An 18,251-nucleotide genomic window follows, 5' to 3' on the forward strand; every position below is an offset into this window, starting at 1 on the left:
ATATAATATTTATCCTCTTATCAAGTTATACACTATTACATTACATACATGCCAATATTCATACATACACATATGCATGCATAAATACACACAGAAACATACAGTATGAAAATGAATGAAGGCTTTCTTCAGTTTATCAGCCCTCCCCCACTTATCTTTTCCTACTCCATCACCTCTCAGTTCACACATCCACCCCACCCCACCTAACTCCCTTTGTGGAGTTTCTGCAGGCTGAGCTATGGCCATGCCCACCTGAGGACCACTCGATGTGTAAACGGTGCTCATAGACATGCTAGGTTGCATTCCAAAAGCTCCTACAGCTGATTGGCTAGGTTTGAATCCAGGAAGATAATTGGTCGGACAGAAGAAGCAATATATTAAAACCACAGAGTCAGATTACTAAAAAAATGAATGGAGGCTTTCATCAGCCCACCCCCACTTCTCAGCTCACACATCCACCCCACCCCCACCTACCTCCCTTTGTGGAGTTTCTGCAGGCTGAGCTATGGCCATGCCCACCTGTGAACCATCAGTCGTGTAAACGATGCTCATAGACATGTAATTCCCTCCCATAATCCTTTGTGATGCTAGTTTGCATTCCAAAGGCTCCTACAGCTGATTGGCTTGGTTTGAATCCAGAAAGATAATTGGCAATATATTAACACCACAGCGTGGAGTCAGATTACTAAACTCACCTTTTTAAGGCTGGCACTGGGATGCTCTGGAAGTATACTGTATGTGTAATGCACCAGCAATACAACTATACTGTAGTTTTTTCTTCATAGATTTTCTTTTTCCAAAACAGAACTGAAGTCAGAAATGTCTGGATTTACTGAACCTTCACAACTGCCGACTTCAGTGAAAAGGGAGATAAAAGAAGAAGAATTTGATTATTTCATACAAGACTATCTGTCTACATCGAAGACAGTGGAAGAAAAGCCTGGACTGGAATATGAATGCAAGACTGAAATGGACACGTCACCCACCATGACATTGAAAGAAGAAATGTATTCACCAATGGAAATCAAAGATGAAAAAGAGTTAAATTCAAGAGAATATGGTGACTTCGACTCTTCACCTACAAGTAAGTTTCTTGCTTATTGTAGAGGGTTGTGTATATTTTAGGGCTGTTAGCGTTGACGCGTTAATCTATGCGATTAACGCGATTAAATATTTTAACACAGTTAACGCAACTTAATTTTTTTAAACTTTAGTTTAGTTAGGGCTGTGTAGGCTACGGTTAACTCGCCTTGCTCCTTGATTGATGTCAGGTGAAAACTTATGAGTGAAACAATAATACACAAGAAACGGAAAATACTTAGAAGGTATCCTAACAAAACACAGCAAGTTACTATAAGATTAATTACACCAAGAATCAGAGCAACAACAGATTACAACACAGCTAGCTAATAAGTGCTAACGTCTGCCACCAACTGAGTTATGAATGAATGGTGTGCTAACGGTCACATATTAGAACGTAACGTATCTAAATTAATAATAATTACATTTTACTTTACAACAAACTAACACAGTTCATAGAATTTAAACATAGGTCACTTAAACATATTTATCACAGTGTGAGACAGCTAAATAACTTTAGTCATTGTTTTTGAGCAAGCAAGGGAAAGCATAATTTAAGTTGCGTTAACTGCGTTAAAATATTTTATCGCGTTAATCGCGGCCGCATTAATCGCATAGATTAACGCGTTAACGCTGACAGCCCTAATTAAAAGATATATATTTTTTGGTATTGTTGAAATTACTGGGGAGAGGGATGTTGTTGAAACTTTTTTTTCTAACATGACAGGAGACGTTCAAAGGATCCAATCTAACAAAAGAGGGAACACTGATCAAAAAAGGAACAAAGAAAGCCGTCATGAACGCCCCCAGTGCAGAAAGACTTCATACCAGGAATTACATCCCCGACTGGACACCAGAAAGAAACAACATGACTGCTCCCAGTGTTTCAAAACATTTGTAAACCCTTCCTCTCTTGCAATTCATCAACAAATACACACAAGAGAAAAGCCCCATAAGTGCAGTACATGTGGGAAGGCCTTTAGTCAAATTTCTTCTCTTAAGACACACCAGAATATCCATACTGGGGAAAAGCCATATAAATGCACTACATGTGGGAAGGTCTTTAAAAAATTGTCTCATCTCAAGGGACACCTGAAGATCCATACTGGGGAAAAGCCACACCAGTGCAGTACATGTGGGAAGGCCTTTAGTTTATTGTCTACTCTCAAGACACACCAGAGGATCCATACTGGGGAAAAGCCCCATCAGTGCAGTACATGTGGGAAGGCCTTTAGTCAAATATCTTCTCTTAAGACACACCAGAATATCCATACTGGGGAAAAGCCATATAAGTGCACTACATGTGGGAAGGTCTTTAAACAATTGTCTCATCTCAAGGGACACCTGAAGATCCATACTGGGGAAAAGCCACACCAGTGCAGTACATGTGGGAAGGCCTTTAGTTTATTGTCTACTCTCAAGACACACCAGAGGATCCATACTGGGGAAAAGCCCCATCAGTGTAGTACATGTGGGAAGGCCTTTCGTCACATGTCTGCTCTCAAGACACACCAGAGGATCCATACTCGGGGAAAGCCACACCAGTGCAGTACATGTGGGAAGGCCTTTCGTCACATGTCTGCTCTCAAGACACACCAGAGGATCCATTCAAATAATGTGCTGCCCTGCTAATCCATGATAGTATCACTTACTGATATATTTCTTGATTAGCTGAGTTTTAAACAACATTTGATGTTAAAGATGAAGTATTTTTCATCATATTTGATACGTGTCTTAGAAAGGTAGTTTTTGTGCGTGTTTTTTCAAGTATGTTTGTGTGTGGGGGATTTGTTTGTGTGTGTGTGGCAGTACAATATATAACTGACAAGCAGCAGTTAGCGCATGTACAAAAAAACAGTAGTGTTTGTGAGAGTTTCCTAGACTCACAGCCTAAACGGCACCTAATATGAAGGCTCTGGGCTCATCAACAGCTTATAGATGTGTTAGTGTGAGAGATGGGGAAGGGGGAACTAAATGTCTCTCCCATTCCTCATTATAGGGAACTCTGTATTTCTTCGGTTAAACATTTTCATGTCAAATGTGGAAGAGAGTCCGAGGGAACTGTTGTTTTGTTGACAGAAAAACAAGTCATATTCATCCTGAACAGAAAGGGACATCACATGTATGGATTAAATAAAAAAAGGAACTCACTTTCTCAGATATAACTCCCCTTTCAAATACTACAATCAGAATTTATAACCCATAATAAATATAATAGCCTAAATGTCCGTATGACTCAGAAATTATAAAGTTCCAATCTGAAGGCCCAGTCTTGGTTACTCTCAGATCACAGCCGTGTCACATTAAGTCTAAAAAAGAATAATAATCCTGAAGCATCCTCTGAGATCCTGCTCAAGAACCATTGATTGATAAATTACAAAAACTAGAATAAAATATAAACTATAAACAAATATTCTGGATACATCTGTATATATATGTATATATAGAGTGAGAGAGCGAGAGAATATGGTCCCAATGACTCTTCTCCTACAAGTAAATTGCAGATCATGAGAAAGTAAGAAAAATAAACAACATTCATTGCAATGTGTTATTTATATTTACACTTGGATTTTGGTGAATTGCTTTAACTTGTGCTTTACTCAATAAAATGTTAGATCTGTATAGAGAGTAGATATAATATGAATACTTCCTTAATCATGGGATACTATTACTATTGTCTGTTGAAAGAGAGAAAGTGTCTGCCATATTTTGGTAGATAGTGTGGCGTCAACGGCATTTTTCTGCTGTTACATTGCTGACTTATTGGCCGTCTATCTAGCCAATCACACTTGCACGACACAATGTGAAGAATCAGGGGCGTATCTATAGGGGGGTGCAGAAGGTGCGGTCGCACCTGGGCCCGAGCCATAGACATATTTCTGTCTAAATTGACGGCCCACCCACAGTCCTGCGACTGACAGAAGAATCATACTCACATTTTCGCCGCTCAAAGACACTTTTGTTCAAGAATTGGTATTATGCCATTGAGAGTGTTTAATGATATACTGTATATGCGCTTGAAAAGGCAAACTTATATCCATCATGGTAGGTATTATTTGTGTGAAAAAATAGTAGCAATCTGTAACTAAATGATATGCTTATCTTACATACACTATAGAAACTATAAAAAAAAAATTCAATGAAATATATAAGTTCTTATTTTCTTAGGTATTTTTGTCATATTCAGATTTGCAAGGATGATTGCTGGGTAATATGTATGTTGTTGTCCAATGTCAAGTCTCTATTTGATCATGTGACGAGACGATACGATATAGCTAGTTTAGCAGGCGCATAATCTGAAGGTCAAGACCAACAAGCTGACTGAGCACAGCCAGAGGCACAGCACACCTACAACCAACGATGCTTTTCAAACATAAAAGTGGTGATGCAAGATTTGCTTTTTCAATGGACAAGAAAGCCTGACCATTCAGCCTCTCCTTCTCAGGTAGGTCTTAATGAGTTTCAATTTGTAAAAGGGTCGCTCGGCTGTTGCCACTGTCAGAAATAATAGCAGGGCAGTGCACACCCCACCGAAGGTGGATTTTACAGAGTGATAATCCATAATCAGCATAACCATGAGCAATCTCTGCTCTAAAGCAGGCCCTGAATGATAGGAGTTGTGCACCAAACGTTATTCCTATGTCCCTGTTATAGTGGTCAGACGGTGCCATGTCAATGTTCCGAAAACCCTGTATTCTGAAAATATACTAATTTGCCCAGATACCCCGACAACACAAAACTCATTAGTCTGACAGCCCGCTGTTCCAAAATTGTGAGTACAGTAACGTGAACCACTATAGCCCACATGCAGATCCCAATGAATTGATTACACAATCATAAACATATAAATGCATTTATTTCACAACCGTGAACTTTAATTCAGAATATTATTATACACACATGGCATTTGCATTGCGATGATAAAAAGAAAAGTTTATGTAATTGCAGTCACAAAAGTTTTAAATGTTTCTCCACTATGTGTTATCTTGAGCTACTAAAGATGTTTGTAAGTTTGACTCAATTTCCCATCATGCATGTAACCTGTCACTTCCTGCTGAGAGTTTGGATGAATGACTGGATGCACGCATGAGGTCAAGTTTAGCTAGTATTAAGCTACTAGGTAAAGACGATACAAGCTGAAATATTCTCTCATGCTCGCTAAAGAAATACAAGCTGTATATCCCTCTTAGTCCACAGACAGGCAAAAGTGGTATGTTATGTTTTGTTTGGTTATTATTTTAATAACGTTTAAGATTGTTCTCGTGTGTATGAACGTATGATTGATTGCTGTACGTCTATTATTTTAATAACGTTTAAGATTGTTCTTGTGTGTATGAACGTATGATTGATTGCTGTATGTCTTTTATTCATTTCTGTATAGTTCTAAGGTGTATTGGTGTCTGTTTGTCAGCGCAATAAAGAACATCAGTGTTAAAGAACCTGGACCTTGGATGTGTGACTAAGGGCGGCACAGTTTATGATAGCCAACTTTCAGAGCAAAAAACCTGCATCATTCTAAATAGCCCAGGTTAATAATAATAAAAATAATAATAATATTAATAATAATAATAATAATAAAAATGATAATAATAATAATAGGCCAAGTCAAACAAAGTTGTGGACCAAGAACTGAACTTCTGCCCAGTATACTGGCAGCGTGCGGAGCCCTTGATTGTAATCACGTTTGAGACGCGCAATTGTCCTCTCCAGGCACTGTAAGATAAATTCAGTTTATGTATGAATTTATTAACATTTTATTTCTATTAACAATGTATGCCCATTTAACCAGTATAACTAAAGGCAGTTGGAAAACAGGTTTCAGACAGAGGGGCCTACGATAACAGCGGTCCGTTACTCTGATTTCTCTGTAAACCAACACGCAATTAAGTTTAACTTAACAGCACCTCCACTTTCTCTTCTGTGGAGGACACAGTTTAAGTGCAGAGACAAACAAATGCAACATTTGCTGATTAGCCTACCTGTTGTTAACAGCAGGACACACACAACACTATCCAAAATGACATTGCATTGAAGAAATCAGGCCTATGATGTGCATTGCGCATGCATGCTTTGTCAGTGCTTGACAAGATCTGCGTAATGTCCTGCGACAATCTGCCGGTGATTTCCTTTGCACGAGTGGTACGCTATATTCAAAACCAGAGTAGGCTAAGTTAACAAATATTGCCTAGGAAAAGTTATATGCATGATAGCCCGGTGAGCGTCTCCGCTATGCTGCGCAAACTAAACGCTGTGTGTGTTTTGTGCCACTTAAAATATTTATTCTAAATTATGCCAGAGCCTGCACTTCCAGCATCCCTGTTTAGGCCTATGTGTAAAACATGAAAATTCCTCACACGGATTGCAGCAAACACGCCAGTGAGCTTGCATTCTTCACCTTGCACACGCACTTTTTGCCACCCCACCACAAACATGAATCCAGCACCACTGGTCGGAACAATGACATTTCTGAACAGAGGGTTTAATTTTCTCGGAGTAAAGATATTTCGGACTATTTTTCCGAATATCAGGTTTTTCGGAACACTGGGCAGTCCCTGGTCAGACAGACGTTTTGCCTGGTCATATAGCTCATCATTTACTGCAAGCTAATGACCACTATAACAGGGACATATCAAAAACGTTTCCTGCACAACTCCTATCCTTCAAACTGCAGAGCCATTAGTTAACAGGTTGTTATACTTTCAGGTCGCCGCCGAGCGCCTGTTTTATTGTGTATGTGTTTTTCAGATGTGGGTAAAGCTGCTGTGTGTGCTGCTGTCCCAAATAATGCCTTTCATCAGTGTTTTAAGAATGTTTCAGCACATTTACCGTCTGCTTACGTTACCGGGAGTCAAAGCACTATCCATGTTTCTGATCGCTTTTGCGTTTCTGTCTACTTTCCCAATACATTTGCCGAAGTAACTAATTTGACAGTAAAATCCAACACATTGTTGTTAAAATATATATACGCCAATGGTGTGTGTGCAAGCATCATGACTAATAACTAGCATGCACTAAAGGGCCCATCATAGCTACCTTAGGCCACTGACTAGGGGCCGTCATAATAGCCTGCACGGGGGCCCGTCGTAACTACGTTACGCCACTGTGACGACATCAGCGCCAGTAAAAATGTCTCCTGGTAGCCGAGACTTCCAAGCGACGGTTAAAAGTGTCGACCATGACTTCATTTCTGTCGGCGACAGTTTTAAAAGTGTCGGAGACCTAGGTATGAATTGGCCTTAGTAGTTCTTTGTTCAACAATGGCAAGAACCTTCTGAAAAGTCTATATTAACACTGGCAAAAACCAAGCATAAAGACTGCTCATAAATCCAGTGGTGAAAAAGCCCCAAGGAAGCAGCTGGCTACAAAAGCGTTCCACACACTGGTGGCATGAAGAAAAAAAAAGTAGTTTTTAGTATGGAAGGTGGGTCAATGCCACACATGCACACACACACACACACACACATACACGCAGCCGCTTGATATGTAATGTGGATGGGTTAGTGGTCAAAGGCTTGTAATGTAATGTGGATGGGTTAGTTGCCAAAGGCTTGTAATGTAATGTGGATGGGTTGGTGGTCAGTTCCAAAGGCTTGTAATGTAATGTGGATGGGTTAGTGGCCAAAGGCTTGTAATGTAATGTGGATGGGTTAGTGGCCAAAGGCTTGTAATGTAATGTGGATAGGTCAGTGGTCAAAGGCTTGTAAGGTAATGTGGATGGGTTAGTGGCCAAAGGCTTGTAATGTAATGTGGATGGGTTAGTGGTCAAAGGCTTGTAATGTAATGTGGATGGAGTTTGCATGTTCTCCCCGTGTTCACAAGGGTTTCCTCCGCAAAGAACCCCAACACAAAAGCATGCAAAAAGAATAGAAAAGATCGCTCTCCTCCGTCCAGACCAGGATTGGACTGAACACTTGGCCTGGTCCCCGGGCGCCATAAAAGGAAGGACAAAGTTAAAAGGCAGAAGGAAAATTTCACTGGCGACCTCATCAGCATGCGTGTGTGTGGGTGTGTGTCCTATGTCGCCGCCGAATGCATGTGTGTGGTTTTGTGTAATAATACAACATGACTTTGACTTTGACTTTGGATGGGTTAGTTGCCAAAGGCTTGCAATGTAATGTGGATGGGTTAGTTACCAAAAGGCTTGTAATGTAATGTGGATGGGTTAGTTGCTAAAGGCTTGTAATGTAATGTGGATGGGTTAGTGGTCAGTTCCAAAGGCTTGTAATGTAATGTGGATGGGTTAGTGGCTAATGCCAAAGGCTTGTAATGTAATGTGGATGGGTTAGTGATCAGATCCAAAGGCTTGTAATGTAATGTGGATGGGTTAGTGTTGATTTCTTTCTCGGTTATTTGCAAGATTTTTCTCTGCTTTGTTGAAGTGTAACGAAGTTTGCTACTTCATTGCTCTTTTTATCCTTATAATAGTAACCTTATGAGGACACTGTTTAGTATCTTATATTTATATTGTGTATTTCATGTATATTGCTCCTTCCTTCTGAGACTCAAGACAATTCCAGTTGCTATATAAATAAACTTGTATTGCATTTGATGAAATTACAATATTTGCAGATGCAATATAGCACACACTGCATTTGTCTAGGCTAGCTAGCAGTGCAATGGGCACATATTGTGCAAAACGTAGAAACGTTGGCCAAACCAACATTTTAAACTGAACTTTTATTTTGACACTCTTAACGGCCTTCAATGTCTCTTATTGTCGCCAGCTCCAAGGAACTTTCATCACAAACAATGTGCTTGGAACCCGGGAACAAAACACACAGATGTTTACGGTGGTTAGAGTAGAAATCGTTCCTATTAAGGCATTCGATGCTGGATTATAGTTCTTTAAAATCCTAATGTAGCTGTTGCCCGTGTAAAACAAACCGAAGACGGCTGCAGAAGATGTCCGACGCCTAACAGAAGTTTCTATGGAGCTCCCGTTTTCTAAGTAAGCCGAGTAGCCTTGTGATGCCATATGTATATATGCCATAACTGGGGGATATCTGGTGTGTGTAAAGTTTGCGATAGGAGCTCATATGCCTCTCCCTTGTACGTCGCTTCGAACAAAAGCGTCTGCTAAATGACTAAATGTAAATATGCGCCTAAAAATAGTTGATTAACCCCCGTAAATAAACTTGTCGATGTATAAAGATTTTATCCTTTAATATAGAGCGTGGTCTTTAAATCTGAGAGCATTTTCGTTCATTTCAAGTCATGAATTTGTATTGGTTGGTGAATTTTGGTAACGTTATTTCATATCAATCAGAGAGAGAGAGAGAGAGAGACAGATAGCGAGAGCGAGCAGAAGTCTGTGAGCAGAAGCAACAAGAGGGCGAGTGCGAGAATTTCACATTTCTTCAAGCAACAGTATTTGAGTGCAGACAAACAGTTTTGAGCAGGAACAGAGCGATTTTGCACGAGGCTATTTGAGAGAAAGGGCAGCTTTTGATGAAAAACATTACTGAACCTGAAATAAACCTGTACAGATGTCTGATTTGGGTAGGATGGTGATAACATTAAGCCCGTACAGATGTATGAATTAGGTAGGATCAGTGGTGGAGGAAGTGCTGAAGTTTAGTACTTAAGTAAAAGTACAAATACCCAGCAAAATATATACTTAAGTAAAAGTAGATGTACTACATCAACAATCCTACTTACATTAAGTTAATGTAAAAAGTACTTACTTTTAAATTTACTTTAATTATTAAAAGTAAAAGTACTCACGCAATGGGTTGTATCTCTGTGCCATTTTGATAAAGAATGCCGATTAAGCTACTGGTAATACTTATCCCTCTACAGACGTCACTACTAGTAATAATTACAAGCAACAACATTTGTTTATTGGAAAGGTTGATGTACTTATTGGGCGTACCCTCTGTAATACAGTTCACACTCAAATTTACAATTCTACGGATGATATCTACCAGGGATTATCTGCAAAATGAATACCGTTAAGCCTAACCAATAAAGACAACATACAATATCTTTAAATCTTTTATTTAATTGTAAACGTGTACAAATATAATTGTAAAACTGGTCAATGCAGAGTTAATGCTCTATTGATTGTAGAAAAGGAAAAAACATAATAATGTGTAACCCAAGACTAAGCATTAAGTTTGCATGCCAGGCAATAACTAGTCAATAAAAAGGCAGATCTTCACGCTAGCTTGACATAGCTAACCTAACCTACCAGCTTTATCTTACCACTACGTTAAATAAATAATGACAATACAAACATGTTATTTTGATACTATTGCTGTATGTCAACATGTATTTCACTAGATAACAGTATTATATCATGTCAGTAACCGACTTAAATATATATATAATATGCAAAAGTCAGGGACATTAATTTAGCCTAGCAAGAATTCCACTTATCTGACATGCTTCTTCAAATTTGAAGGCAAATTCTTGAAGGCTAGCAACTCCTTTTTTGGAGGCAGACAGGAAACGCACTGAAACCTCCACGAGTCATTCTTGGGGCCTCTGAACTCGAATATGTCTTTTAAATAAGGCCAAGGGTGGCTCATATCAAAGGGCTCTGCCTTGACGGCTGACTCTGGATCCATGTTGAATGATTAGGCAGTTTGTCAGACTGTCTGTTGAATGTTTAAGCAAAAGGCAAGGCTACCACTTGTGCTGCTGCCAAACGTGCACTCTGCTATTATTGGAGCTGATAGAGCCACCTGATTGGTTTAAACTTCCAAAACAGCAACGCAAACCAAATTGTGTTGTGTATGCAACAGTTTGGCGGAACTGTGTTCATGAAATGCAACACATAACGACACAAATTGTAGAAATGTAGTGGAGTAAAAAGTATAGATAAAAGCTGCAAAATGTAATGCTAAAAATGCTAAAACTAGCGAAACCTCTTGAAATGTGCTTACTTTGAAACTATGACAAACTAGTTAGTCAACAACTGTCCTAACTCAGTCAAACATCAAGCAAGTGCAACACAAGACAAAGCAAGACGGCAAATAAGCTACTTACTAGTTTGGCAGACAGTAGAAACCAGGCGGCTTCAGGCAAACCTACATAACCCAGTAATATGCCTACGGACCCTGGTATGGCAATGGCACGGAAGCAATTCTCCATATTAAAAGTCATTGTAGTGCCCCATTTTTTATTAAGCTGTTATTTTAAGGTAAAACTGCTTATCCTAACCCTAACCGAAGTACAATTACTGCATAATGCCACTTTAAGTGAAGTACAGATACTTAAAAATGTACTTAAGTACACTTCCACCATTGGGTAGGATGCTGATTACATTAAGCTCGTACAGATGTCTGATTTGGGTAGGATGGTGCTTACATTAAGCCCGTACAGATGTCTGATTTGGGTAGGATGATGATTACATTAAGCACATACAGATTTGTTCAAATATGCTTTTTGTAAAATGTTTCTTTTTTTCTCACTTTAAAAAACTTTTGTCTGACTTGTGTGATATTGTATAGACCAGGGGTCTTCAACCTTTTTCAGCCCAAGGACCCCTTGGCTGAGAGAGACACTGAGCCGGGACCCCCACCCCCGCCGCCCCAAATTTGGGCCTGATATTCATATAATTTATTTGGAACTAAGTGTCAGTCACACACACACACTCCCCTACACATGTTTGAACAGAATTACAAATCATCTGTGACGCACAACTCGTTTCAATTTATTCTGTTTATTATTGACATTTGTTCGACCTTACAGTTAGCCATTACTCTGTATTCAATTAGGGAGGGACAAAGAATTGAGTAGCTTGAGAAGCTTAAGTATGGATGAAATATCTCATACCTAGTGAGAGATCTGACGTTTGAGAATTCATCATTCATGTCTTTGGCAACAACATTCTCACTATGAAGCATGCAGTGCGTCATACATGGCTCTTGCACCGTCTGTGCACATCGCGACACATTTTGGCCAGGGTATATCATGTTCACGGGAAAAAATTGTCGATCACTTTGAAAATCTCTGAACTTTTTTTTTACCTCCAGGCAGCAGCTGCTTACAGAATCGAAATTCCTCCTGCATCTCATTTTGGTCGACAAATCACAAAAAAGCTAAAAGCTGAGCGTCGTTTGACACATCGGTGGATTCATGTAATTGTAGTGCAAAATAATCTGCCTTCGGGAGTTTTGCGACTAGTAGTGCCCTCACATCAGCTGCCAATTCATCAATAGGGCGGGCATTGGGATGCTTTTCATTTTTTTTACATACTCATCCTTCCCAAAAATTGTTTTGCACATATCACTAGCTGTTGGCAATACTAAACTTTCCGCAATTATGTATGGCTGTTTGGTCTGAACGACACGTAATGTAACTTGATAAGAGGCTTTTAAAGCTAGCTCGCACACTTTGGCTGATTGTCTCATCAAGGTCTGCTGGCCCTCAAAAGATTTTAAACGGGAAATATTAAATGTTTTTTTCTTTCAAGTGAGCATGGGTTGTCTTTGAGTGTCGTTGCAGCTTTGATGGTTTCATAGTTTCGTTTGATAGCACGGAAGAGCAGACCACGCACACTGCTAATTCTTCACCATCGGTCTCTTTGTAGGTGAAGGTAAACTTCAGATAGCCTAATTCTCTGAATATTTACGTGTCTTCTCCCGTTTGCGCTTTTGGCTATTCATGTTGGCATCCTCTGAAGGTAGATCATCTGAACCGCCATCAGTGGTGTCTGACGAGGAGTGTTTGTTCAGAGAAATTACAAAACGATCAATTATTTCAAATTGTATGGTTATGGCAGGTAACGTCTTTTGACACCAGATAGCTAAAAGTGCATATGTTGCCATTATGATCAAATGATCGCGTGAAGACTCATGGGTAGCCTATGTATTATTTTTAAGGAATAGAAAGCAATTTTTATGTTCTGTTTATGTTTATGTAGTCTTTTGGACGTTGTACATTTTTGGAAGAGGGAAAAAATGCTTCAGATGAAATCATTTGGCGGACCCCCTGCAGTACCTCCGCGGACCCCCTGGGGGTCGCGGACCCCCGGTTGAAGACCTCTGGTATAGACCATCCATTTGTCCCTGGTTATCTTTTGTCAGATGTTAGGGTGTTTTTTTGTTTCGTTTTTTTTTTGTCTTTGTGTCTTTGTGGTGTTTGGGCATGTTGCTAATATTTTACTTGCATTACAGAATTGTCCTGCTGGGTTTCCATTGCAAAAGACAGCTGAGGTCTACAATGTCAGGATCTACTGAACCATCACAACTACTCATGTCAGTGAAGAATATAAAAGAAGAATCTGATCATTTCCTTCAAGAGTATTTGTTTGAAATTCAGACAGTGGAAGAAAAGCCTGAACTGGAACATGACTGTAAGACTGAGACGCACACATCACCAACCCTGACCTGCAAAGAAGAAAATTCTTCTCTGATGGAAATTAAAGAGGAAGAAGAATCTGATCATTTCCTACAAGAGTATCTGTTTGAAATTCAGACAGTGGAAGAAAAGCCTGAACTGGAACATGACTGTAAGACTGAGATGCACACATCACCAACCTTGACCTGCAAAGAAGAAAATTCTTCTCTGATGGAAATGAAAGAGGAACCAGATTTAAGAGAATGTGGTGATGACGATTCTTCTACAAGTAAGTTGCTGAATAGTTGGTTAAGTAGAATTCAGATCTAATTCATTGCCATGTTTCGTTAACATTTACTAAACACTGAATGGTTAGTGAATGGTTTTACTTGTGCTTTACTCAGCAAAATGTGGGTCTCATGGAGGGATGTCTGTTTCATTGTGAATAGAGATACTATGGAAATACCTCAGTCATTGGACACTATCTGCAGTCTGTTACGTTGTGAACAGAGACACTAGTGGAAATACCCTAATCATGGGACACTATCTGCAGTCGGTTTCATTGTGAATAGGGATACTATAGAAATACTTTAATCATGGGACACTATCTGCAGCCTGTTAGAGTTGAAAGAAAGAAAGAGTCTGCTGTCATTCTGTCTTCTGCTGTTTTAATTTACATTTTCAATTCTAGCAAATAATACATTTGATTAAAATTATATAATCAGAAATATAATGTCTGAAAAAGTTCAGTGTTGTAGGAGAGAACAGTGAATGGGCAGACAGACAGACTTTCTTCTGTTAAACATTCTCATGTCAAATCTGGAAGAGAGTCCGAGGGAACTGTTGTATTGTTGACAGAAACACGTGCAAGTCACATTTATCCTGAACAGAAAGGGACGTGACATATATGGATTAAGTTAAAAAAGGAACTCACTTCCTCAGATCTTCACATTTACCTGTGTGCCATCCATATGACTCCCCTTTCAAATACTACGATCAGAAATGATGATCCATAAAAAATATAATTACTATATACCCTTGTTTGAGTCCGAATTTATACAGTTCAAATCTGAAGGCGCAGTCCGGGTTATGGGAGACATGAACGGCAGGGAACTGAGAGAGAATCAGACTATATTGATTCAAATGTGATTACATTCATTCATGACACATAGATAATTTAAATGGGAATACATACAATAATGACACACAAATACATCAAAGCAAACAGAAGTGGCAGTTACTGCAGCTGTGAAAAAAAAATGAAAATATAACATACATATTTCTGTATTTAAAAACCTCTACTGCAAAAATAAATTAGATCCTGCTCAATAACCATTGATTGATGAATTACAGAAATCAAAGATGAAGAAGAATTTGATTCAAGAGAATATGGTGACTTCGACTCTTCACCTACAAGTAAGTTGCTTGCTTATTGTAGAGGGTTGTGTATATTTACAATACTTGAATTTTAGAGGTTAACTCCTGCTTCACAATGTGAGACCTATTCAATGAACTGAAATACTGTGTGTATATTTTAGTCATGTGATAATGTTTGCAGACTGTTATATTTAAAAGACAGAAAGTGTCTGCCATCATTTTTTCTCTAACTGTTATTCTGGGAGACTTTTATACTAAGTCACTTCTAATTGATGTGCAATTTTAGCAAATGGCCAATATAAACAGTACCAGTCAAAAGTTTGGACACACTGTCTAATTTTTTTTGAGAAGTTTTTATATATATGGTATAAATATGTCAAAAGATACATGTTTGATGGTATTGTACAAATTACAGAGGAGAGAGATTGTTTGTATTATATTACAGGAGACGTTCAAAGGATCCAATCTAACAAAAGAGGGAACACTGAGCAAAAAAGGAAAAAAGAGAGACGTCATAAACGCACCCAGTGCAGAAAGACTTCATACCAGAAATTACATCAACGACTGGACACCAGTGAGAAACAACATGAATGCTCCCAGTGTTTCAAAACATTTGCTAGACGTTCCGATCTTGCAATTCATCAGAGAATACACACAGGAGAAAAGCCCCATCAGTGCAGTACATGTGGGAAGGCCTTTAGTAAAATGTCTCATCTCAAGACACACCAGAGGATCCATACCGGGGAAAAGCCGTATCAGTGTACTTCATGTGGAAAGTATTTCAGGGCTAGCTCCACCTTCAACAGACATCAGATTACACATACCGGAGAAAAGCCACATCAGTGCACTACATGTGGAAAGGCCTTTAGTCAATTGTCTTCTCTCAAGACACACCAGAGGATCCATACTGGGGAAAAGCCCCATCAGTGCAGTACATGTGGGAAGGGCTTTAGTAGAATGTCTTTTCTCAAGACACACCAGAGGATCCATACAGGGGAAAGGCCTTACCAGTGCTCTACATGTGGGAAAGCCTTTAGTCAATTGTCTGCTCTCAAGACACACCAGAGGATCCATACTGGGGAAAAGCCACACCAGTGCTGTTCATGTGGGAAGTCCTTTAGTAAAATGTCTACTCTCAAGAAACACCAGAAGATCCATACTGGGGAAAAGCCACTCCAGTGCAGTACATGTGGGAAGGCCTTTAGTCGAATGTCTTCTGTCAAGGCACACCAGAGGATCCATACTGGGGAAAGGCGTTACCAGTGCTCTACATGTGGAAAGGCCTTCAATGGCACATCTAACCTCAAGGCACACATGAGGATCCATACCGGGGAAAAGCCACATCAGTGTTCTCAGTGTGGAAAGGCCTTTAGCCAAATAGGTAATTTCAAGACCCACCAGAAGCTCCATACTGGAGAAAAGCCACACCAGTGCAGTACATGTGGGAAGGCCTTTAGTCAAATGTCTAATCTCAAGTCACACCAGAGGATCCATACTGGGGAAAAGCCACATCAGTTGTTGCGGCGACAACTGAATGTCGCCGAGAGGCTAAGCCAGGGAGATTCACTTAGGTGACGCGCTACCAACAATTCCAATGTCTGCTCGGAGGTTACGATTTCTTCTGTTTATTTATAGGCAGATAAAACATCTTCATTGGACAGGACGGCAGATAGAAAGTGCAAGTGCTTCTGTGCAAAGTGGCGATAATAAATATACATAAAATGCATCCAGTAAGCGTTTAGTTAGTCCATAAAATCCATACCAAAGTTCCAATAGTCAGTCTATTGAGCGGTCAACAAAAACTGTGCTCTCCCTACTCACCCCCTCGCCATACTACCACAGGTGCCCAGGTGCATATATTCATTCATGATTCCCGATGCCAATACCCACGTGACTTGCATACACACCCACCAGATACCAAAATAAAAGCAACAAAGCACAGACTAATTTAACCATGGCATATGGCCGCTATATCAGTGTTCTCAGTGTGGAAAGGCCTTCAATGGCACATCTAACCTCAAGGCACACATGAGGATCCATACTGGGGAAAAGCCACACCAGTGCAGTACATGTGGGAAGGCCTTTGATCAAATGTCTGCTCTCAAGACACACATGAAGATTCATACTGGGGAAAAGCCACATCAGTGTTCTCAGTGTGGAAAGGCCTTCAATGGCACATCTAACCTCAAGGCGCACATGAGGATCCATACTGGGGAAAAGCCACATCATTGTTCTCAATGTGGAAAGGCCTTTAGCGATATGTCGAATCTCAAGAAACACCAGAGGATCCATTTAAATGATGTGACGCCCTGCTAATACATGATGATACTTACAGAAATATTTCTTGATTAGTCGAGTTTTAAACAATGTTTGATGTACAAGATGAAATATTATTTGATCATATTTGAAATGCGTGTTGGGTTGGAGATTGAAACATAAATTGTAAGGGTACATGAATTGAATAAAAAAAATGTTGAAGTGAGGGTTTTTTCAAGTATGTTTGTGTGTGTGTGTGGGGGGGGGGGGGGTTCATGTGTGTTTGTGTGGTTGTACAATATATAATCGACAAAAAAAAGTAGTGTTTGTGCGAGCTTCCTAGTCTCACGGTCTAAACGGCACCTCATATGAAGGCTCTGGAACTGTTGTGATGATGACAGAAAAACGCACAAGTCATATTCAACCTGAAAAGAAAGGGACATCACATGTATGGATTGAGTTAAAGGGGGTAGGGAATGCAATGCCATTGAAAAGGGTAGACACAGACTAACAATACTACCTTGATAAAAAAGACTTTGCACTCACTGTTGTAATGATGTAGTGTAAGATGAGTTTATTTTCCTGACGGAATGTGATAAGTATAATAACATCAGTGAAACCTACTTCTCAAGAACAGAAGACATTTTGCTCTGGGTTTACAAAAATTGAAAAAGAGGAAAAATGAGCATTCCTCCTAGATGAAATTGGTGACTGCATACACCTAACCTCCCAGTATCTACACTCCTACCATATATTGAGAACGATTTCAAGTATGGGGTTAATAGTCAGATTACAGTAGTGGGAGCACTGCTATATTCAAAACCCAGTTCTACACTGAAACTAAGCGGAGGATGAGTTTATTTGACTGAAAGGAGGTAATAAGTACAACCACATATGGGGAAACCTCCCAATGTCTACAATCCTGCCACATAGTGAGAGAGAACTAATTTATGGTCTGCACCTGAGTATTAACCAGAGGGTTACAGGAGTGTTACAAAATCAACATATAAACCAGATTAAATTAGTGGGAGTACTGTTAACCAGAGATTTAGATTTATTTTTATTTATTGTAATGATGTGAATTACATTTATTCGGTTGTGCTCTTAATGTAGGGTACCTAATCAAAGCTTTGCAACCATTCTAGCTGAGCAAAAAACTTGTTAAGAAGAAAAACATGAAAATGCTAACTGGGTAAATATAGTTATAATATTAGGTCTGATATTATATTTACCCTCTATCCTCTTATGAAGTT

At 39.4% G+C, this 18,251-nt stretch overlaps 1 protein-coding gene across 1 annotated transcript; it reads left to right on the plus strand.

The window, feature by feature from the left end:
* Positions 1-1,017: 1,017 nt before the first annotated feature.
* LOC116219727 (zinc finger protein 260-like) lies at positions 1,018-17,224 on the plus strand. The gene is made up of 4 exons (XM_031563467.2): positions 1,018-1,084; positions 1,868-2,697; positions 15,322-16,250; positions 16,713-17,224. The coding sequence occupies exons 1-4, from the start codon at positions 1,018-1,020 to the stop codon at positions 17,056-17,058; spliced, it is 2,172 nt and encodes a 723-aa protein (XP_031419327.2). The 3' UTR covers positions 17,059-17,224.
* Positions 17,225-18,251: the final 1,027 nt, after the last annotated feature.

Source organism: Clupea harengus, chromosome 26 (assembly GCF_900700415.2).
Source record: "Clupea harengus chromosome 26, Ch_v2.0.2, whole genome shotgun sequence".
Lineage (NCBI taxonomy): Eukaryota > Metazoa > Chordata > Actinopteri > Clupeiformes > Clupeidae > Clupea > Clupea harengus.